This window comes from Coffea eugenioides, chromosome 4, assembly GCF_003713205.1.
Source record: "Coffea eugenioides isolate CCC68of chromosome 4, Ceug_1.0, whole genome shotgun sequence".
NCBI lineage: Eukaryota > Viridiplantae > Streptophyta > Magnoliopsida > Gentianales > Rubiaceae > Coffea > Coffea eugenioides.
Window position 1 is genome coordinate 3,257,171 of NC_040038.1, and position 23,096 is coordinate 3,280,266.

At 36.0% G+C, this 23,096-nt stretch overlaps 4 protein-coding genes across 8 annotated transcripts; 2 read left to right on the forward strand and 2 right to left on the reverse strand.

Annotated features, from left to right (window-relative positions):
* The first annotated feature begins 5,623 nt into the window (after window positions 1-5,623).
* On the forward strand, window positions 5,624-8,166 carry LOC113768703 (uncharacterized protein At2g34160-like). The gene is made up of 5 exons (XM_027313155.1): window positions 5,624-5,883; window positions 6,019-6,067; window positions 7,092-7,154; window positions 7,269-7,333; window positions 7,738-8,166. The coding sequence occupies exons 1-5, from the start codon at window positions 5,755-5,757 to the stop codon at window positions 7,852-7,854; spliced, it is 423 nt and encodes a 140-aa protein (XP_027168956.1). The 5' UTR covers window positions 5,624-5,754; the 3' UTR covers window positions 7,855-8,166.
* A 2,142-nt stretch (window positions 8,167-10,308) lies between these two features.
* On the forward strand, window positions 10,309-13,639 carry LOC113767335 (O-fucosyltransferase 13). Of its 2 annotated transcripts, XM_027311388.1 has the most exons (6): window positions 10,309-10,600; window positions 10,759-10,841; window positions 11,202-11,272; window positions 11,404-11,492; window positions 12,420-12,641; window positions 12,771-13,639. In XM_027311388.1, exons 1-6 carry the CDS (start codon window positions 10,476-10,478, stop codon window positions 13,501-13,503), a joined length of 1,323 nt encoding a protein of 440 aa, XP_027167189.1. In that variant the 5' UTR covers window positions 10,309-10,475; the 3' UTR covers window positions 13,504-13,639. The 2 variants fall into 2 exon arrangements, with proteins under 2 accessions (XP_027167189.1, XP_027167190.1); XM_027311389.1 differs by lacking the exon at window positions 10,309-10,600 and having other exon boundaries at window positions 11,165-11,272.
* A 178-nt stretch (window positions 13,640-13,817) lies between these two features.
* LOC113768641 (pentatricopeptide repeat-containing protein At1g52620) lies at window positions 13,818-17,741 on the reverse strand. Its single transcript, XM_027313081.1, has 4 exons — window positions 15,040-17,741; window positions 14,882-14,930; window positions 14,517-14,588; window positions 13,818-14,404 (listed from the first exon to the last, which is right to left on the reverse strand). The coding sequence occupies exon 1, from the start codon at window positions 17,719-17,721 to the stop codon at window positions 15,259-15,261; it is 2,463 nt and encodes an 820-aa protein (XP_027168882.1). The 5' UTR covers window positions 17,722-17,741; the 3' UTR covers window positions 13,818-14,404; window positions 14,517-14,588; window positions 14,882-14,930; window positions 15,040-15,258.
* A 949-nt stretch (window positions 17,742-18,690) lies between these two features.
* LOC113767544 (pentatricopeptide repeat-containing protein At1g80150, mitochondrial) lies at window positions 18,691-23,033 on the reverse strand. Of its 4 annotated transcripts, XM_027311674.1 has the most exons (4): window positions 22,979-23,033; window positions 20,888-22,681; window positions 19,652-19,842; window positions 18,691-19,325 (listed from the first exon to the last, which is right to left on the reverse strand). In XM_027311674.1, exon 2 carries the CDS (start codon window positions 22,589-22,591, stop codon window positions 21,335-21,337), a length of 1,257 nt encoding a protein of 418 aa, XP_027167475.1. In that variant the 5' UTR covers window positions 22,592-22,681; window positions 22,979-23,033; the 3' UTR covers window positions 18,691-19,325; window positions 19,652-19,842; window positions 20,888-21,334. The 4 variants fall into 4 exon arrangements, with proteins under 4 accessions (XP_027167475.1, XP_027167476.1, XP_027167474.1 ...); XM_027311675.1 differs by lacking the exon at window positions 22,979-23,033 and having other exon boundaries at window positions 19,652-19,813; window positions 21,154-22,867; XM_027311673.1 differs by lacking the exon at window positions 22,979-23,033 and having other exon boundaries at window positions 21,154-22,867.
* Window positions 23,034-23,096: the final 63 nt, after the last annotated feature.

Sequence of the window (23,096 nt, forward strand, 5' to 3'; positions counted from 1 at the left end):
GGAAAATTACTTCCACGGAAAATATTTTCCCAAGGAAAACATTTTACTTCCAACCAAACAGACCCTAACTCTTAAAACATTAGCTAGGCAATATCTTTACTACATGCTGTGAAACGTTAAAAAGGAAAGAAGAAGAAGTTAATATGTAGATATGCTTCCAAGTTTTCTTAAACAAATCGGGATGAAGAGTTTAAGATTTTTCCTTCAAGGAAAAGACGAAATATTGTAGACTTCAAAGAGTACTACTATTACTTTGAACAACTTATTGTCTACGTATTTTCCCCTTAGTAAAAGAAATTCATTAAATGCGTTCAACGTTTCACCAAATTAATTCGTGCACGAATGAATTACTTTTGTCGGAGGTAGAAAAAGTTACTTAAATTGGTTTATCTGTCAATTAAATGATTTAATCATCAGCCTTGGCTTTGCTCGTGCGTTTCGAGTAAAAAAAAAAAAATACCAATTTAACTCAAAGCATCAACATTTGTTTCGAAAAATCTAGTGGCTGATTTATGCATAATTTCATTAGAGGCGTACAATCCAACTGCAAGTTAAGATGGTGGAGGCAGAAAATTATTGTGAACCAATTCCATATGATTGTAGGCATTTGCCCATTTGGGTCTCAAGTCTCAGCTACCAATTCTCGGCGATGATTGGCTTGTTATGACAGCAATTCCCTACTCAGATTAGGATCCAGGGCTTCTGCAGCACCCTACCATGCAGAATTTAACACAATAACTGTATACACTAAATTACACACTAATTAATAAGAGTAAATCTTATGTACACTGACGGTGTATACAATATCACGGTTGAATATATGATACATACGTAAAATTTGAGTTTCAAATTTAAATTCGAATTATGTGTTATGCATCCAATGATGAAAGCGTATACACTATCAGTATATATGAAAGATTAATCCATATAATAATATATAAAAGTACAATATCACTTTTACTGCTTGTTAAAATTTGTGTCCAAAAGCTTTAATCTCAACCATTAAATTATAAATCACTTCATCTCAATTGTAACGGCAGAAGATCTAGATATCTTAAAATTAACACCATTGGTCCGAATTATTTCTCAACCGAGGGAGTACATGTTGCACCGCGGCAATGCCAAGAGTTTTTTTTTTTTGTTTCTGTTTTGCTTTACAGCTGTTATACAATGCTACCACTATAAAAGAAAAAGAAGACAAAAGGAAGAGAAACACTTTAGAGAATTTGACATTGATGAAATTGGCCACATGATATTCTATTTGCAATTTAAAGCTAGCTCATACGCAACTTGTCAAGCAAAATTCTATTTTGTAAACTTATAAGAGATTTTTTTAGAAAATTTTAAAATTTTTATTAATTTTAATGTTCTTTTTCTCCATTTCCGTCCACTTTTAGACAGAAAAGATAACTAAACCTTTTCCCTTCTTTTTCTTCTCAATCCTTTTCTTTCCTTCCTCAAAAACCAATCCAATCGTCAAAATCTTATTCCTCTATTTCCATTTGTTTCCTTTCCCTTCCATTTGATCAAAACAAACAAACAAACAAACACTTCCTTGGTTAGAATTGGAAAAAGAGAATATTTTCAAGGAATCAATCGATATTTGATGTCATCATTTCGCCACAAGGATTTCTAGCAACTTGGCCAGAGCACTCTTCTGGCTCCAATTATTTCTCATCCATAAGCTGCATAGGTTAACCGTCATGTTGATCTTCTCTTCTTTTTCTTTTTTAAAGGTGAATAGGTAACTTTCAAGAACATTTATCTTGCGAGTTGCGACCAACATGGGCAATGAGGAGTAAAAGGCCCATCGTCAAACGAGGGAAGGAAAAAAAAAAAAAAAGAGACAGAGAAAGTACTTTGACAGATTCATCTACAAATTGCCATTGGCTTAGACAGAATCATACAAATTGTATAAACTCAGTTATGATGTTTTTATAAATAAGACCAAATTAATAGATCATCCACTGATACCTTCATGAACAAACTTGTTTGGATTGGATTTTATTTCCCTAAATTTATTTGCTTACATCATCATTACAATTTTCAATACACCTTTTTACCTTCTCAATTACCTTTTTATCTCACATACATCACATCACAAAAAGTGCTACAGTAAAAATATCTCTAATAATTCACAATCCAAACAGAATTATCTGCAACCTGGCCGCTCCTTCCCTCTGGACATTAGGATATAAAAGAACGCTTAGAAATTCCTCCTAAGCTAATGTTATTTTTGCGATTGTGTTTTTCTATATAAACTTATTTGCATCGACACATCATACTAATTATTATACTGTTTGTCGTGATTAGTGTTTCTGTAAGAGATCAAATTAGAAAACCAGGTGATACCTGGTCAGGCCGCGACAGCAGGTTCGCCCGCCGACGCTTGACATTATAAAATAGGTAAAGACATGAACAAGCCAGTAACACTATGAAATGTGTACAATGAACACGTGTCCTAAGTGTCTGGCTAGGAAATTTTGATGATTAATTACCTTATTACTCCATGGCTATGCTGTGTCTTTTGGGTACAGAGATTGGTTATATATATTACATGCATGGCCTTGATTACAACATCGATCATGAAAATAATTGCTTTTGCCACCTAGGTATGACAATGATACATTCATTCTCAATCACTCAACTCTACCGTATAAACTCATACTAATATATTAACGATTAATCTTGTTTACGCCGATAGCGTTAGATAAATGATAACTATGTAAAATTTGAATTTGAAATTTAATTTTTACACACATGTCATGAATTCAATGGTGATAGTGTATACAGTGTCAGTGTATATAAGATTTACTCATATATTAATTAATATATTAAACACACACACACACACATTTGCAGACAGTGATTGACAAGGATTAACCTAACTCCTTTGCTTTCATGGTGAATTGAAGGAGAACACGTCCGTCCATGTCAACTTGCACTGCCCATTAAACTTTAGGTTGAAAACGACGGAATCAGTTCGTCGCTTGTTTAGTGTTGACCTTTTCACAAGTACGAAAAGTTTCTGTTTATTAGGGCTAAGCTCAATGGAGTGATGGACAAGACGTCACTCTTAACTTTTCCGCTCCGCTAGAGGTTGCAACTTACAAGATACAATGCTGCATCTCGAAAGCACGTACCATCGTGCATCTACGTTGTTTAGCATTAAGAGAGTCACTCGTATCACTTTTACGAGATGAGCACTGACATTAAGTTTATATGATAAAAATTTTTTTAAAAAAAAAGAAAAATTCAACCACCTTATTATTCCACTTTAATGTATTGGGATATATATGTGTGTTGCGGTTACTCTGTCGCCACTTTTCTAGAAAATATTTCGTGATGCAATTAAATATTAATCTCTTTTTTTGTTTGGCATTAGGTACGACAGAAGAAAATGACATTCGAGGAAGAAAGCATCTGGAGGATCAACGTGGCTTCTTTTATAATAAGAAGCTTGATTAGATTTGTCGGATGACAGTCATTAGCACGTAATGAAGCTGCCTTAGTCATGGCTAGTGGCTTGCTTGGTCTCTTTGACAGTATACGGCTGATTTCACATACATCCAAGAGAGAGGAACCTGCTCAAGTTTACGTAATTTTCTAGTGGCATATGTATCTCTGGTGACAGGAATCAAGTAACTGGCATCGACTTCCTGCTCAGGTGGGTTTTATTGTTGCCTTGTTTCTCAGGCTTTGCTTTCAGAAATGACGAAAGCGGGACATAATCACATTCTTTCGGTTAACGTTTCGTTAAAAGAATTACTAAAACAAATTAATAAAAAGCTTGACAGTTGCTGATGTTGATTAAGGAGTTAAGGTGGTGGTGGAACTTGGAAGAGAGAACAAACAAACTAGCTTGGCAAGACGTCTTTGTTTGACTTGCAGTGATGAGCGAGAGGATTCTGTGACCTACTTGACATGTTATTAGAGTACTTGAAACTTGCAACATCTCAACCAATAAAATTGCACAAGCACGCAACAGCCCTACTACCTTATTGATCGCGATGATTAGCTAGGATTCAAGATTCAACAAATGAAGCAATAGTTGACGAGTAAATTATGTGCTACTTAACATAGATGAATTAATATGGGAATATATATATATGTGTGTGTGTGTTCAGCTGCGCGGGTTTGTTTGGATAAGGTATTATTTGAACTATTATTTGGAATAATTACTGTAGCACTTTTTGTGATGTGATGTATGTGAGATAAAAAGATGGTTGAGAATATAAAAAGGTGGGTTGGAAAATGTGTTTATGATGCAAGCAAAATATTATTTGGGATAAGTTTTGTATCCAAACACTCTTAATTTATTCTCTATAAGGTATGTTTGTTGTTCCATCAACTTTCCTTGCCCGTTTAGGCTAGTAGCAATATAACCAAATTTTGGTACGTAACCTCTGTTTTACTCTCTTGATCAAGTATGCTAAATTAATTAAGACGATTTTAATTTCGCCTTGTTAACTCAGGGAAGGTGAATCTTCGATCACATCTCAGTTTGTCCGTCTAAATTAGTCTATTCTTGGATTAACTACCCTTTAACTAATGACTCCAATCAAGAATTAGTGATTATAGTAATTTTAATTTTTTTTTTGTTGGTATTAAGAATTCATAATGGAGGTTGCTCGTGACTTGGTAGGAATAGACTGTTGTCTGGATGTTTTTCAAGGCTTAAGGCGAGGCATTGCTAATGTCCTTTCAATCCTGAAGGCCCAACTGTGTGGTGGGTCCGTCTACATAATCTGTGTTCAGATATGGGCTGGTTAAGATCCATCCATCTACTTTTTTCTTAATGGGCTAAACTTAAAATTACTAGTACTATTTGTTAGCAGGTTCGCTTGTTCTTTTTTTTTTTTTTGGGATTAACATGTCCTATCTAATTTTAACAACACCCTATTTTTTCTTTTGTTTTGAAAGGTTTTAAACACACCCTTTAAATGCTTTTTAAACCGATGACAAACATCAAACGGTGATAGTGTATACACTGAATTAATAATATATATAAAATTAATTCTTATAATAAAAAGATGTATTACTATATGTGTTGTGCATGTGATTGTCAAAAAAATGACCTCACTTCCTAAATTTAGCTATTCCCACATATATATATGTCTATTCCACGGGTATATTGTGACTTTTTGTTGCCTTTTGTAATTTTTCTTGTAAAGTTCAACTCTAATTTTACTTGCTATTCTGATAACAATGTAGTAAAGCACAATCCTTATTCTAATTCGTTCCGGTTTGAATTTGTAACAAGGTTATCAATTTGGATTTTTCTTTATCATTATGCACATACAACATTTATCAAAAAAAAGTTATGAACATTTATAAAAAAAAAGTTTTATAAAAGATTTTGTTGAAAATTGTGACCTAGAGAAAATTACTAGTATTTTTCTTCTCTCTGGTCTCTACATTGAGGTTCAATTCCATGCAAAATTTTCTAAAATCTTACAAAGGAAAGAAATAGCTTCTACTAAACAAGTAATCCCAAAACAAAAAAAAAAAAAAAAAGGAATTTCGCTGGAAAACGTTGTCCAGGTCCAAGCAATGACCTACGTGGAACAATTGTTAATCCCTCTCCCCAAACGTGGCACAGCGTGACGTCCGTGGCTCAGTCTTCAAATTTCCCAAATCGAACCCAAACCCTAATCCCGAATAGGGAATAACGCCATCAACACTTCTTCTGTCTGACAAAAGACTCACCTCCATCGTAAATCGGAGATTTTGAAAAAACCAAAAGAAAAAAAAATGGAAGAGATAACAGATGGAGTAAACGACATTAACATCAATAATAGTAATAATGATCTTCAAAAGAAGAATCGCATTCAAGTTTCCAATACTAAAAAGCCTCTCTTCTTCTACGTCAACCTCGCCAAGGTATATTAGTTTTTGTTTTCCTTTCATTTTCTTTTTTTTTTTTCAAATTCACAAGCTTCTGAATTTTTTCTTTTGTGTCTAAATCAATTATTTGTAATGTAAAGTTGGTGGTTGGTTTACGATGTATGGTTGCAGAGGTACATGCAGCAGCACAATGAGGTGGAGCTTTCGGCCCTTGGGATGGGTACTTTCTTAATCTAGGCTTGTTTTGCCAATTCGTTCCGTAATTAATATATGTATCCGTTTTTTTTTTTTTTTGGATTTACTGATTTGAATCTTGTTCATGGATTTTGAATGCTTATCTGAAATAAAGAACATCTTGTCTGGCGCTCATGAATAAGGTTAACATTTAATGTTCCTTTTCTTAGGAAAACTGCTAAGCCTGTGTCTTATGTAAATAGTCCATCAAATTACTAGGGCGTCTATTGGATTGGATTCCGTTGGTATGTCTATAATGACCGTATATAAAGTTACTTGGTGATTTCACAGGTAGATACCTAGGGGCGCGTGACAACTATGTCTATTGCCTACTGAAAACTAACTTGACTGTATACTATACCTTTTCTGAATTTTTGCTTGGTATGGCTTTCTTCTTCAAACCATTAAAATCTGTTGTTAGCTTTAATTGTTCATATTTATTTGTCCTGTCTTGCTGTATTGTGAAGTCTATTTCCCAAACTGAAAGTTGGCGTATAGAAGAAAGTGCGGAATTGCACAGTTTCGAGCTGCTATAATTTGCCTGCAAGAAACATAGTAAATCTAATGCAAAAAATTACACTGTTTGAGGTGTTAAAAAAATGGCGATTCTCTGCTAACAGAGGAGTACTAATTTTCCCATTATAGCTGATGCTGTTTGGATGGACAAACTCTGGCATTCCGCTCCTGATATTGAAAAGGAATCATGTTCTGTTTCACATCCTGTTCAATCAGCTCATGTTGATTTGGACATGGGTTAAACGAGCTAAGCATGATCTTTAACTTGATAGCTTGTGAAGTATATGTACGGCTGCAACTGTTTAGCTTTATGTTCTTGAAGCGTATCATGATTTGGTGTAAGCTAGAACTTCACAAAGAACCAGTGCCTGATTGTGCATTACATGACCAACATGAGATTGCTTCTTTAGAAGTCTTCGCACTGCTTGCTTTGCCACTATTATTTTTTTTTCTGGTAATAAGCACTGATGTCAATTTCTAATGTAATATCGCAGCAATTGCTACAGTTGTTTCGGTTGCAGAAATTCTGAAGAACAATGGCCTGGCTGTTGAAAAGAGTGAGTTATTTCCTCCCAGTTATATCTTTCAAAACTTAAATTTATGTAGTGGATATGGATGTTATGATCCAGGTAGGATGAAGTTTATTTCTTTCTGAATTAAAACTATTGCAGGAATAGTGACATCAACTGTGGAGATAAAGGATGATTCCAGGGGGCGACCTGTTCAAAAGGCTAAGGTAATGATAGTAAATGTGTGAGTTTTGGGAAGTTTTCTTCTGCATTCCTGATGACAAACTACAATATCTTGGCCCCATTTTGTCTTCCCTCGTATTGAATTACAAACTTGGCAGAAGTAAATAGTTATAATGGGAAAATTAGTACTCCTCTGTTAGCTCTCTAACCTTTATTGGTTTAGTGAATGGGCCGTAGTACTCAAGTTTCAATTCTAAGTGATAAAGACTGAATTGCCGGTTTTCTGAGATAGCTTTTCATTTGGCATTGTTCTCTTTTGATCTTCAGACACCCATTGCGTTGTACCAGTAGAAATCTCATTTAATTCAAAACAGACTTGACATGCATATTCAGTTTCTTGTCATATTTCTTTTATTTGGTTGAACATTAGCTGAAATTTCTGTTGCAGATTGAGATAGTGCTGGGGAAGTCGGCAAAATTTGATGAGTTGATGGCTGCTTCGCAAGAGGAGAGGGAGAACGAAGGGAAAGTGGGGCAGTCTGGAAATGTGGAGGAACAGAGCTGATAAGATAATGGCTGTGTCTCTTTTTTTTTTTTTTTTTTTGGGTTCATTAAAGCTGCAGGAATCAATCAATTTTTGTTTTTTTTTTTTTGGTAGAACTGTAAGACATTTTTCAATAGCTAACAAGGCTGTCTTCTTTAGTTTTTTCGTTACATTTTCAGGCTTTTATTTCCATTGAGATGTCAATTAGTTGAACGCATCTTTTTCTTAAGTTTCTGGTGCTCAATGTTTCATTTCAATTTTGGGATGTACCTTTCCAGAATTGATGAGACGTTAACCACTTTGTTTGACATAGAGTTTGTTCATTCTCGATTATCAACTCGGAAAAGTTTTGACAAGGAAAAACTGAATTTCAGCCTCTTTTAAATTTGCTGGCTTGCAGCCTGTTACGTATATTTTTATGCCACCATGCATGCATCCCTAGAAAACGAATATGCCGCTTTCCACCCCTCTCTGCTCATCTGGCGACCTAACCAGACGCGCTACTGCTTTTGGGGAGTTTAAGATTGTTAGTAATAAAATTTAAAAAAAAAAATGAAAACTTTGTGGTTGTCCTTGTTTTGGGCACACCCCGAATCGTTTAAATAGAGCAATTTTTTAGGAAACAATTTTTAAAACTTCTCTAACTTGTTTGCTATCATTTTTTGACAAGTGACAGCTAAAAGTTGGGAGCAAGGATGGCAAAAAGAGTCTAATTTAGTTTTTTTTTTTTTTTTTTAAAATTACCTTCAAGTTTGATCTGATCTTTGGCAAGCTTGAGGTTATCTTTGAGCTTGACTTGATAATATTCTCCTTTGGAGTAGATTCTAAAGGATATTATATCAAGTTGAGCTCTAAAATGGACAAATTTGATTTATCTACACAAAAAATATTATTATAAACTCAAATTAGGCTAGTTTATTTATCAACTTCAAAAACAACTTCGAGAAGTGAACTCTTAGTATTCTATATGGCTCAATTATAAATTGGGCCCATGTAATCACGGCTCGACAGCAAACTATTTCTTGTAATTTTGAAACCTATAAATTGCCCTCGATAACTCAAGCCAAATGTATGTCCATAGTAAAAAGACGGTAATGTCCTCATTATAAGGATATTGTCTGATGACTTTTTTTTTTTTTTTTTTTTTAAAAAAAAATTTCCTCTCTCTTCTTCTTTGCGTGTTTAGGTCTTTTTCTTTATCTTTCATTCCTAATTCTGTATACAAACTTCAACAATAATATATTAGAGAATTTCTTTTCATGGTTAAATATATAATGTAACTTTCATGCTAGAAACATTTGGTCATCACGAATTTTCATAAGAAAGTAAATATCATATATTAATAAATTTAAGTATTTTCTATTGATATAATTAATGGGCTTGTCTATCAAGCGCCTACTAAGTATTAGTTAAGATGTAATTTAGGTTTTAATATTTAGAAAATGTAAAGTTCGAATAAGGAATGCTTTTAAATGCAAAATAGGCTAATAATTGTTAGTGTTGGCATATAGGTTAGGGGTAATTTAGATGTCCCTTTTTGGATTGCTATTTTTAGAATTTTTTTTATAGAAAAATATACTATACCGATTCGATATATGTGAGGTAAAAAGATAATTGAAAAATGTGTTCATGGAAAACGTAAAAATTTTTCTGTGAAAATTCACAATACAAACAACAAGTGTCTATTAAGCACCTATTAAAAAAACTTATTAATATTATGCATCAATTGTTATGATGCATCAACTCCTAATAAAATATAGAAATTATGTAAAATATTTTTACTAAATCTAGAGTTATTAATTTCATAATATTTGATGATAATTAAGTATGTTATATAACGAAATAATAGTATTTTTTAAACATCGAAAGAAAATATTAATAAGAAATAAAAAGTAAAAATAAAATAAAAGTGAAATATTTATACTTAATGTGCAATATCTATTTTTTATGTTTAATGACAAATCCTTAACAAAATTAAAAAGCATTTAAATTATTTTTAATAATTTTACACCACTTTTTTTATGATGATTTAGGGTAACTATTTTTTTGTAAGAAAATAACAACAACTATTTAATCATAAAATGAAGTTAACTAGTACATTATCAATGAGGTTTATATACCGTAATGCAAATGGAGACAGAAAAAAAATCCAAATATAGTAAAGAAAAAAAGAAGAAGAAAAAGAAAATAAAAGTGGATTATTAGACAAATTTCCTATAATAACGGGCATAACTATCTTTTCTTTTTTTACCCATATACTGTTGACTTTTAGTCACTAGGGGGTAATTTATAGATTCGTAAATACTGATCCCTAATTATCAGCAGGCACCATGTAATTAAGACCTGATTACAATACGGGTCAATCTCTAATATTTACCCCACCCGAACTCGATACTGTTCGGACTCCCAGCAGTTTGGTCCGCCTTGCAACCACCCAATCTGAGGATAGTTAAAAGCTTGGACAGTGTACGGCTATTTTAATTCTGTAAACTGCTGCTGGATCTGTGATTCCTCATGCCTTCAAGAATTTCACCAAAGGAAGGCATCTGGGGCTTCTTCTTCTACTGGATCTGAAACAGACAGCTAGTGTTATATTTCTTTGACCTCTAAATTCATGAAAAATTAGAGAAAGAAAGAAAAAGATGATAGAGTTAATGCTCAAGAAACCTTTGCATAGTATTGTAGTGGTGCTCATAGTCTCTTTGTTCCTTATTCTGTTCTCATCATCTTCTCCTTTCTCTGGAACCCCTTATAGTATTACTTCGTTGTGAGTTACAAATCTCTTCGTTTTTTTTCCCCTGGGCTTCGTGCACCTGTACTCTCTGTTTACTTCTTAGAAGTTACGAAAAGTTCTTTTTTTTTAGCGTCTTGTTATTTTGTAAAGGTAATGCTGAAAATTTTAACGTGTTATTGTTAATTGAACAGCTCAGATAGACCGGAGATTTGGAGTCTTCGAAGGGTTGTTGAATGGAGACCCTGCAAATGGTGGCTTCAACAACCTCCTTCTCGTTAGTATTATGGACTTCTTTATTTCAATTATGGAAATTCCTGTTTTGTTTCAGTATATTCTTTTTCTGGGTTTTAGGGTGCAGATATCATGTTTTCAGATTCTAAATGGGTTGTGCTGATTTTATGGAACTTCTCACGAATTTTAAACCTTGAGAAGATATACTATATGTTTTTTCGTTGGTATTATGTTTGTAAATCTGTATCTGGTAAACGGGATTTGCTTGGAAATGAATAGATAACTTGGATGGGCTTTTCATGATGGATATATAATTTGGATGATCTAGTTTTTCTCTAAGTCAAAGTTGACTGGCTTCCAATGCAGACATTTGGATTTGGTTTTTTGTGTTGATATGCTGCAGCTCTACCTGCTCACAGTAATGGTTACATTCGTGTGGATTGCTATGGTGGGCTCAATCAGATGAGAAGGGATGTAAGTACTTGGCCTTTGTTTCTTATTCCCTTTCAACTTCACACTTCAGCCCCTCTCTGCTTTCTTCATTTGTTTTCCTTTGTAGTATGATATCATAACATCATGTTCGATGTGCTTTGTGCAATTTGCAGTTTTGCGATGGCGTTGGGATTGCTCGACTGCTTAATGCAACTCTTGTTTTGCCCAAATTTGAAGTGGCCGCATATTGGAATGAATCAAGGTAAGTGAAGCTCTTATGTAATACTTATCGGGCTATCCACTCATGGAGTTGCATCTTTGTTATATATTAACTTTTACTTCCCTAGGATGCCAGTCAAGGCAACACTAAACTTGTCTCAATTGTAGGACCATTCCATGTTTGAGATTCATTTCAATATTAGTCTTTCGTATAGCAATTTGATTAGCACAAGTTGCATATTTTACGATCATGACTGCATTGTGTAGTTTATTGCTCAGGTAAGAATCAAATAGCTTGAGGCTGTAGTTCTTGCATGCTGTTCCTAAGATTGCCTCAATACACAAGATAATGCCCACAATTTTACTCTTGATAATTTTGTAGCACCTATATTAGCCCTGACAATTGTATAAGCGATATATGGAATTTGAAGAAGAGTTGATGTCAGTTCTTTCACTCAAAATACATCTAAACCGTCATCCATAGCTTGTGAGCCATGATCGGCTAATTGTGGCATTTCATCAAGAGAGCTTTGTGGAGTGAAATAATACCTGCACTCATGTAATTCAATCCAGTCATCCCTGGGATGTAATCCTTCACAAGCACTCTTGGACTATGACAACCCGAGTCTGTACATTGAAGGATGAGTTATTTTCTTTCTGCCAAATGTGGAAGTTTTCTTCCTATAACCAACATATTGATAATGTCTCATCCTTTCCTTTGCATGGTTAATCACAGTCTCACAGCTGGACTGTGATCTAAGGATTTTTTTTTCACTTGGCCTTTAAAAATCTTAGGTGAGTGCTGTCTATTCAAGTGAAGGAGATATCTTAGACTATGCCACCAACTTCTGTTGAATATACAGGGGAGATGCATCTCCTAATCCATCTCTAATGCATCTTTTTATTTAGTTCTTTCCTTTCTGTTTACTTCCATGTGATATTGTGCATAACTTTTTCTGTTATATTTCAGTGGGTTTGCAGATGTGTTTGATGTGGATTACTTCATCCAAGAAATGAATGGCTATGTTAAAGTAGTTAAAGATTTGCCTGCAGATATTGCATCAAAAGAACCTTTTCGAGTAGATTGTAGCAAGAGAAAAGGCCAGTTTGATTATGTTGAAAGTGTACTTCCTGCTTTATTGGAGCATCGTTATATATCTATGACACCTGCAATGAGTCAGAGAAGGGATAGGTAAAGCTCAAGTGTCTATTTATATTTCTTATAGTGTTAGAAAGCGTTAATGGCTGCACACGTGAAATGTTGAACAAAACTCACTTATTTGAATCCCACTTCTTGATATTATGACTATCTTCTCTGTAGGTATCCTTTACATGGAAAGGCTGCTCTTTGTCAAGCTTGTTATACTGCTCTGCGACTTACTAACTCTTTGGAGAAAAAGGGCCTCGAGCTTCTGCAGGCTATACCTAAGCCCTTCCTCTCGCTGCACCTGAGGTTTGAACCTGACATGGTTGCATACAGCCAATGTGAGTACTTTGGTCTTTCTTCTACCTCCTTAAAAGCTATAGAGGCAGCACGTGCGGACCGCAAACCCTGGGCTGGAGAAGCATCCCGTATTTGGAGAAACCGCGGCAAGTGTCCCCTCACTCCAAATGAGACTGCTCTCATTCTTCAGGCTCTTTCCGTCCCTACAAACACAAATATATATTTGGCCGCTGGAGATGGGCTTATGGAACTTGAAGGGCTTACCTCTGTATACACTAATGCTGTTACAAAATCCACCCTTCTTAGTGATGAGGACTTCACAAGCATGCATGGAAACACAAAAGCTGCCCTTGATTATTATGTATCCATTAACAGCGACTATTACATTGCTACGTACTTTGGGAATATGGATAAGATGGTAGCAGCAATACGGGCTATGAAGGGGTTGTACAAAACGCTTTTCTTAAGTAGGAGGGCTTTTGCAGTATTCACATCTCAAGGGCTCAGAGGGGAAAGATTAATGGAAGCACTGTGGAAGGCTCATAGAGATGATTTTGTGATGAGTAGGGGTTCTGCTTTATCTGACTGCTTTTGTGAGTTCCAGTTATAGGTAGATTATAATCATTTTTTAAATCCCTTCAAATTTATGTAGTTTTGCATCACTGATTTATCTCGAATATTTGTAGATCTGTCCCAGCATGAAGGGCATTGTTTAGCTAATGAATTGAACCATGTATTTGTTTTGACGTGTTGCATTTTATTTTCTATGTGCACGCCAAATCTTTGCACAGTGGAATTTGGACCAGATGTTGGTGTGCAACATTTAGCTAATCAATCAATTCACTTGATGTTCATGTATATGACAAGACAATCAGGGTCCTCTTTCTGGGCTCATTTCAATTCAGACGGACAAAGAGTATTGCGTTGAATAGAATCAAATCCTACATTAACAGGATGCCGTTACACGCTATTGAGTTTGAGAGTGCTAAAGCCCCTAATCGAAAATCTCTTTACAAATTTCATGTGTGCACTTTGCCCAAAAGGAATATTCTGTTGGACGATCACTGTCGTCAGTCATGTCACACTAACTTTTGATGCCGCACAGCCTCACACGTGAGAACACATTCAGACTTGAAGGAAGGATGCAAGTTCCAACATTCCGGCGGATGCACAAATGTGGATCACGTTTGAAACTTGTATCAACAAGTATCTCCAACTAGCTACCGCTGATCAAGAAGTTTGTGTTCCATTTCCAGTTCCACCTTTCAGCATATGCCAGGATCGACAAATTCCATTCTACGTATGATAAACTAGCAAGGTTCCGCCTGACACCTCGGTAGTTGCCTTAGATCTAAAGTTACTAGTATCACGACATGGCCACCAGCAAAATCACACACAACCTTCTATCAGTTATTGGCGTTTCTTACAATGTCGCAAGACTGTGCAAGGGCACATTCACATGAGAGCTCGTCCACCAAACTTATCAGCAGATTGTCAAACTTCATGAAAATCTTCCAGGATTAACAAGTGGCACTATTAGTGGCTGCATGTCTATCAATCTGAAATCAACTTGGGACTAGTAATTGCGCATAATAATCAAAAGGAAAGTGTTAGAGGACTTACTTTCACAGCAGTGCCTACTTGTTACTGAAGGAATGATGCAAAACAAAATCACCTTGCATATTTCCTCTCTCTCTGCAAAAAATAAATAATTTTCATACAGGGCATAAAACTTGGAAGCTAAACAGAACTGTAAAATAGGAATAATTGCCACCATAGTCTAATACTCCAATCATCCACCAAAGGATGACGGGAAAATTGTAAGTTCTAAGTTGTAGTTTCTTTAGAAAACAAACTGGAACAGAAGCATTTATAGTGGTACTTAGAGTGGGAAAATAGCAGTCCACTAGCAATACAAAAAACTTTACTATGATCTGTACCTCAGGCATGAAACTATATGAGTTTGTGAACTTGCAACCAAATCTTACCTCCATTTATCAAGTGTATGTACTTAACACTTCAGATGTCACAAGTCACCTACACAGAAAATAGTAATTATATCAAACGACAGCGCCAGATGGCTTTTCCTCCAAAAATCAAGGATTCAGATTAAAATTTAAAAACTTTCCATCTACTTTGATTTTACCATGACATTAGGTTTTAGATATTAGCAAATGGAGCCAAAGTACTCCAATACTAGCTCTCAATGTGCTGTATAGCATGTATTCTCTACTTCCAGGGTAACACACATAATTTAGTCCTTGAGACAGCTCCTTCATCTCATGCAAGGCACCAATGTGTTGGTTAACTTCAGATACTCTTGTTTGAAGTACAATAAAAGTTTCAAGTTCTTCCTTGCACTTAACTAACTGAAACTTTGATATTTCCTCAGTTCCTGATAATGTTCTTCTTTAATCAATGCATGCAAGATATGTGAGGCCTCAGAAGTCATTCCATTAGTTGAATATTGGTCAAACACCAAAGAGTATTTTTCAGCAACATGGAGCTCTTGCTCATTTAAGTTGCATGAGACAATGCTTCTCCATTGCTCTGATATTCCTTCGGAGCAAATACCATGCAAGAAGGCAGCAAAACTGATGGGATTTGAAATACATCCCTTGCTAGCTATTTTATTTCTTAACTGCAGTGCTGTTCTGAACATACCATGCAAACAAAGACAAACAATAATGGAACTGTACACTGCTGTCTGACAATCCCAACCATCGGATATCATTCTTTGATAGACATCCAGAAACACAGACTTACTATAGTTAGACATCTTTTCTTGCTTGGATATATCAAGTACACTGTTTGAAAATCCCTTAACCAGAAAGTGAAATGTAATGTCATTGGGAGTGCACTTGCTAATCAGCATTTGGTCAAAAAAGAAGGCTCCTTTTGCAAGGTTTCCTACCGTACAAAAGCCACCTATTATTGTGGTATAAGTCACAACATTAGGCATCAAACCACTCAACTGCATCTCCCTAAGAATCTTTTCAGCTCCTGCAAGATCTCCATTGCGACAAAACCCATTGATTAGACTGGTATATGTTACCACATTAGGAGTACAATTTCGTTTGATCATGTTTCCAAGCATCACCAATGCACCAACCAGATAATGCTGCTTTATGTATCCATCAATAATGGTGGAATAAGTAAATTCATCTGGAAAAATGTTTCTCTCCATCATTATATTCATCCACGATACTGCATCTTTCATCAACCCAAATTTACAGAATCCCTTAATCAAGGCATTATATCCCACAAGTCCAGGATTTACTCCAGTCTTAATTATTTTCTTAAACAGTTTCTTTGCCCCATCCAGGTCACCATCTCTGATAAATCCATCCACTAATGTTGCATAGTTATATGCATCAGGTAACAACTTGTGGCCAAGCATCTCAGCAAGAAGTTGCTTAGTGTCAGCAAACCTACCTTTTTTGCAAAGTCCATTCATCAAAACATTATAGATACCTGCATCCGGAAGCACTCCCCTTTGAATCATCTTGTCTCGAATTGATAAAGCAACATCAATCTCACCAGAAACCACAAACCCATGCAAAAGAGCTCCATAAGTTACCAGATCAGGTTTATGTCCATGCTCTGTCATCTCAACTAGCAAATTAGAGGCTCGGTCAAAATTGCCCTGTTTGCAGTAGAGGTGAATAAGAGGAGTATAACTGAACTTGTTAAGCAGTAATTCCCTGTTCCTCACATGTTCTAGAAGTTTTTCAGCTTCCTGAGCCTTCTCATCTCTACATGTGCCTGAAATCAATGTATTATATGTCACAATATCAGGATTGCAGCCACCCTCAATCATCTTTCTTTCAGTCTCCATGGGATCCATTGCACAACCATGCCTGTACTTTGCATCTATAATGCTATTATAAACAGATACATTAATTGCCAATCCCCTTTCATTCATTTCTTTCAAAAGCTTATCAACATTCTTAAAATCCCCTTCCTTGCAGAACCCATTGATCATTGCTCCATAAGTCTCAACTGTGGGCAAAAATCCCTTTAGTTTCAACTCCTTAAAAATCATATAAGCTCTTTCAACATTGCCTTTCTTGCAATGTCCATCAATCAGTATATTGTAAAACACTATATTTGGGATACACCCCTTTCCCCACCTAGCAAAAATTAATTGCATACCTTTATCAACCTCACCTTCCTTGCACAATCCTCTCACCATTATACCTGTAGTATAATTATCCGCAGAACAATTCTCTTCCCCATCAGCTCTCTCAACTATGTCGCAATATATCCGCATTGCATCATTAATGTTACCTTTCTTCACAAGTCCATTAAGCAAAGAATTATAAGCCAACACATTTGGCACCAAACCACAGGTATTTACTTCAAAAGAATATAACTCAACGGCTTTATCAACTAAGCCACAATCAGAATAAGCTCTTATTATTACATCAAAAGCTTCTCGGCTGGGCACTTTCCCTTGGCATTTCATGCTCTTGAGCACAGCTTCGACCTCAGAAAAAACTTTAAACTTAGCCAAGAGCTTTAAAAGAGAAGAATAAGCAAACCCATCCAGAGAACAGCCATAAGGTCTATCAGAGACCCAACCAAAGAACTTAAGCCCTAAATCGGCATTGTGAATTTTATCAAACACCAAGTGGGCAATTTCAGATGGGACTATTTCCTCCACTGACAGTCGGGTTTCAAGCATTTCTTCCCATTGAGTTTGTGTCCTAAGGATCTCACACACCTCAACTACGAGTCTCTTGATCTGAGTTGGAACCGGAATTTCATGGGTTGACTTGGGATTGGGCTTGAGACGTTTAATCCCAGAAAGAAACTTTTTAGACATGTGAACGGCGAGATTTTTAGGTTTATTTCACCCACAAAATTACAACTTTTGAGCAGTTTCCTACAGTTTTCATTCATTGGAGATAGAAAATCTGCATACGATCAGATAATTACTATTGAGATTTGAGAAGAAAATGCAGACCTTTGATCAACTAATCTGATAAACCTATGCTAATATGACAGCTTGCTTCCAAAAGCTCTTTGCATCCCTTTTAAGTTAACCTAAAATTAAGGGGGAAAAAAAGGCCCTCAGGAACTCTCACTCCCTTCTTGCTTCCAGGGAAATTAGAAAATTGGCATGGTACAATACAATAGCCGGGGTACAATTTCGCTTGGCCAATTGGCGGGAATTGATTTTTCGTAGTGGTCGGTCAACTGTTTTCTCAAGTCTCAAACAGTCAATATATATAGAGGAAGATAAGGAGACCTTTAAATTAAAAAAATAATAATACTAATAAAGAAGAAAACGAGATGGCCAAAAAGGGCCTTAATGGAGGTATAAAAAGTAGTAATAACCATCAATGGGCCCAAATGGCATTAACAAACGAAGTTGGACGAAGTATTGTCATCCAGGGCCTTTGTAGTTTGTAGACTGCATTCATTGGACTGATTATTTTAGCTGGGCAGCAAAAACTTTCTATCTTTACACTTGCAGGAGAAGCAATTTTGTGGCCTGAATACATACGGTATTTTGGTGGTTACACACAAATCATCTTCATTGGACTGCATTCATTGGACTGATTATTTTAGCTGGGCAGCAAAAACTTTCTATCTTTACACTTGCAAGAGAACCAATTTTGTGGCCTGAATACATACGGTATTTTGGTGGTTACACACAAATCATCTTCGTCATTGGTGATATTCCTCTGTGATTTCACTTCAAAAGATTTCTGTCTGTGATATAAAGAAAAAATAGCACAAGGGCCGGATGGAAATGTTGTGAACTAAACAATTTAGCTCCTTATCTCGGCAAAGATCAAACGTAAATCTTATTAGTTCATATTGGGTATAGATTAGATCCTGAATGGCATGGAGGGGAGGGTAGGTTGACAGTGCTTCAATTGGAGTACAATGAGATGCTGCACAGTTCATGTTGTATACAAGCTGACACTTCAATACAAGAGTTAAAGTTTAAACGACTATATCTGAAGCCCTTGAATCTATCCAGCAGCTGACGAAATTTCCCTGCCTTCCCATGAAAGGATCATGATGTTCTCATAGAATTCTTGCTGTAGCACTCCCTTTGGCATGGATGAAACTTAGTGATCCAATCACGAGGAACTTGCGCTGTCATCATTATGAAAAACATAATAGATGCACCCTTTTCTTCCATCCCAGTGATGAAATTTACGTATGCAAAAACAGGTACCAATGCTCTTGTTTATGGGAAATATAGTTGACATAATGATGCCAGTAATCTGGATTCTTTTGCATGTGATAAGAATTGCAGTTCCGACAAATAGCAGGTTCCAAAGCCATGTCCATCTTTATTCCTTCTAAATTTGGCCAAGAAGATAGGGTACAGTATATGTTATATCTGACCTTCAAGCCAGTCAACAAACTCTAGAACAAACTTGCAGACACACCCGCTACTTGCCTTATTACCTGCATCAGAAATGGAAATATTATCCTTATCTCCGGAACAAACTGCAAAAGGTTGACAAATAGGATAATAGCATATACTTCTTCTGCTAGTTACTTTTTATAAGTGGGAATAGTATATACTTCTATATGTTTTATGAGCATTTCCTGGGCATACCAAAATACGTCTAGGAAACTCAGCGTGCCCACCGAGTCTGAAGATGCTTCAAGGGGTTCATATATATGTTCATTGGGTGTAAGGTTGCAGTGTTTAAGTGGCCATTCATATTACATTTTCTAGAAGAAACTTCAAGAAAATATGGAAATGAAGCATGTGCTTAGCTTTCTACCTAAACCATGTCACGTATTTCATGAAAATTCTCCCCAGTCTCAATCTTCGCTAGTGCAGGTGCAATTGGTCGTATCTGAATACATCCATCCAGCTATCCATCCTGGCACCGGACAACGGTTTTGTACGTAAACAATGAGCAGAAGGGGCAGCTTGTATATCACTGCATATAACATATATTATAAGTTTTACCTGTCACAGCATAAATGTAAATCCTGTCATAGAACTCCTCTAGATTGAGTAAAGATGCAATGCAGAAATTTATATGTAGAGTTACATGAAAATTCTAGAAGACTATGATCAGTAATGAGCAGACTAAGAATAATCTCTCATGTAAAAATGGTAGTTCCAAAATTTCCAGAACAGGTTCTTAACATGCATGGCAACAATTTTCAATATCATAAATTGTATCATACAAGTTATTGAAAAAATTAACAGATCCAGGCTTTCCATATACATTAATTTGCTGTGCCAAGCAACCTTTCTAATTAATTATGTGCACCAAAAAAAAATGAGATAAGTGCTTTAGATGATATCATCCACTCCGGCAAGAGGACAACATCCACATCACCTGGCGTGCAGGTGCATCCGTTTTTTATCTATAAAAATATTTCAACATAAATTTTGTTCCTCTTAATAAAGGAATTCAAAATTCACTTAAAAAAAACTGTTTGAATTATGCCTCCAAGAAGGAAAAAGGTCAATGACTCTTCTCCAAGCCTCAAACCTAAATTAACACAGAACTGTCAGATCCTTGACCAATCAAATTACAAGAGGTACATAAATATAAAAAACTGCAACAAAAGATACTTATTTTTAGTAGTCACTGGAACATTAATTCTTTAAATCTCCGACTACAAAGCAATTATAATTACAGCTTTCAACAACAGAACCTTCCTTTAGTAAATGTATCATCTATCAAAGAAACGCGTCCTCTGCCTTCAACACCTGATAGCTGATGACTTTAATTGTCAATTTAGTAACATTTGGACCCTGTCTATTCAATAAACTCTCCCTCCGTGGAAAAGTGACTTTTACAGAAACAATTAAATGCTAAAATGTTTTACCCTCTTCAGATTTAAGATTCAATCGACATGTTTCATTACATGCTTTCTCCTAATCACCGTGACCCAGCCCATGGCTCCCAGGTTATTAAGTAGAATTGACTTTATATACAGCCAATTCTAATAAGCAGTGCAAAGAGCAAAAGAAAATGAAAAGTAGCTTGTGAAATTACCATTTGCATCACACCCTTTGACATCTCAATTCAGGGATTTCAGCTGCCATTCTGTTCCATTTTCACATATGACTACCGGTACCGAAATAACAAAAGAAACACATTAAACTCTCAGAGAAATTTGTGTCCTGTGGTAGCAAATAAGCAGATAATTTTTGTCGGAAAATGGAATTGTGAGTTATGCAAAAGCTACTTCTGCATGGGGGTGAACACATGTCACAGACTTATCACAGACTCGTGAGAGAGAGAGAGAGAGAGAGACTCACAAAAATTTAGATGATTAAAGTTTTGGCAGATATTCAATTCTCCAGGGTCTTCATTGACACCATAGCTTTTACTTAAGACAAAGAAGAAGCACCGTCTTCTGAATACTGATCCATGAAAGTGCTTATCAGGCTGCGGTTGCCTCAACAGCCTTAAGTAGAGAACGATGACGAGCTCCAAAAATCACAGTTTAGTTTCAGTTTGAATATTCCCATATTTTCTTGTCAGCATAGACTGCATGGTATTCATTTGATGTGCAGAAAAAGGTGGTGTCCTTTTCTTAGCCAAACTGATCACAAATTTTGCCTTATCAATTTTTCCAGTCTTCCGTAGCCCTTCAAGTAGCTTTAGTATAGTGTCGATGCTTGGAAACCAATTCTTTTCCATGCTTTTTTTAGACATCGTATAAGCTAAATCAAAGTCATTGGCTTCGCAGAGATAATGAATCATTGTCTGATAAATTTTGACATTTGGTTGAATGCCTTGATCAGGTAAATGTGAATAAATCCTTTTTGCCATATCAAGAAATCCAGCTCGGCAGAACCCTTTGATCAACAAGTTATATGTGACCTCATCTGGTTTTAGACCTAGGTGATGCATCAAACCCACTAATTTATTAGCATCCCAAGACCGACCTTTATTCACCAAGAATTGGATTCTGACATTGAATGTGGCAAGGTTAGGCAAACAACCATTGAGAATCATAAGGTTCCACAACCCATTACCAATATGCCGCTGGTTAAACTTATAAAAAGCTGATATAAGCGTCGTATATGTAACCACATCAGGTCTTATTCCCAACTTTTCCATCTCTAACATGATCAAATGTGCCCTATCCAATATTCCCATTTCACATACTGCCTTGATGACGATATTCACAGAGTATACATCTAGCTTGACACCACACTCTAAAGGAGCCTCCCTAAAAAATGACTCAATTGCCTCCAAATCACGGGATAGAGTCAGAACCTTCAGTGCAGCATTGAACGCCTTGACGGTTCGCTGACAACCATACAAATGCATGTCAAAGAACGTATTAACAGCTTGCTTAAACATACCTGCCTTTCCATACAGCATTATAATCCGAATGATAAACCCTTCGCGACGACCCTGGGGCAAAATTTTCTGATGTTCAAGTAAATTTTCAATATAATCAAATCTGCCCGCCCCAGCTAATCGAGAAACCGTGTCCTCAAATGCAAACCGGTTTTCAACAACTAACTTATTACGAGCATTAGCCTTGAACAAATTAAATAACTTCTCAGGGTCCCTTTCCTTCTTCAACTTGACAAGGGCTGGCTCATCTAACTCTATGGGTTCCCTTACCACATTGGAAACCGGCCTCTCCCTAACAGAGTTAACATTCTCAGTACACGTAATAGCAGCCGCTACAATGTGGGTTGCAGTGCCAAATCTGCGAACCAGGTGCAGAGATAGCATGTTCTAAAATGCCCCCCTTCAAAACCAAACATGCCCGCCACCAAAAATCAAAACTTTAGCCAATATTCTCAGAAAGCATCCAATGCCCATCTAAAAATAACCCAATCCAGTTCAGCATCAAATAAAATAAATCAGGTCCATCATACCCAATCAATCGATGAATCAATCAAAAACTCCTAAAGAATGTAGTAGCCAATATGAACGTACGAAAACGTAAAAAGAACCCAGAAAATTTAATAAAATATCAGAAACCCAAAAAGGGTTTTAATATGGGGCTCTAGGTTTATGTATATATACTTATTTGTAAGTATAAATAGATGAGATTGTGGAAACAAGGCTTTATAACGGATAGCAGTACAAGTCTTAGGGATGGAAAATGGAATTTACCGGGTGATGGAACATTGATGGGGAGCTCTGAGGGGATCCTGGCGTGTGTTGTGCGTTTTTTTTTCTGTTTTTTTTTTTAGTTTGTTTCCGGTTACGCAACCAGCTGGTGGTGGTAGAC

What these genes read in the sequence shown, in the direction of transcription:
- LOC113768703 (XM_027313155.1), top strand. Translation starts at nt 5,755, where the DNA reads ATGGAAGAGATAACAGATGGAGTAAACGACATTAACATCAATAATAGT. An exon ending in TCTACGTCAACCTCGCCAAG is followed by an intron (nt 5,884 to 6,018) that starts GTATATTAGTTT and finishes GTATGGTTGCAG; the next exon opens with AGGTACATGCAGCAGCACAA. An exon ending in GACCTGTTCAAAAGGCTAAG is followed by an intron (nt 7,334 to 7,737) that starts GTAATGATAGTA and finishes TTTCTGTTGCAG; the next exon opens with ATTGAGATAGTGCTGGGGAA.
- LOC113767335 (XM_027311388.1), top strand. Translation starts at nt 10,476, where the DNA reads ATGATAGAGTTAATGCTCAAGAAACCTTTGCATAGTATTGTAGTGGTG. An exon ending in TCAATCAGATGAGAAGGGAT is followed by an intron (nt 11,273 to 11,403) that starts GTAAGTACTTGG and finishes TGCAATTTGCAG; the next exon opens with TTTTGCGATGGCGTTGGGAT. An exon ending in GCATATTGGAATGAATCAAG is followed by an intron (nt 11,493 to 12,419) that starts GTAAGTGAAGCT and finishes GTTATATTTCAG; the next exon opens with TGGGTTTGCAGATGTGTTTG.
- LOC113768641 (XM_027313081.1), bottom strand. Translation starts at nt 17,721, where the DNA reads ATGTCTAAAAAGTTTCTTTCTGGGATTAAACGTCTCAAGCCCAATCCC.
- LOC113767544 (XM_027311674.1), bottom strand. Translation starts at nt 22,591, where the DNA reads ATGCTATCTCTGCACCTGGTTCGCAGATTTGGCACTGCAACCCACATT.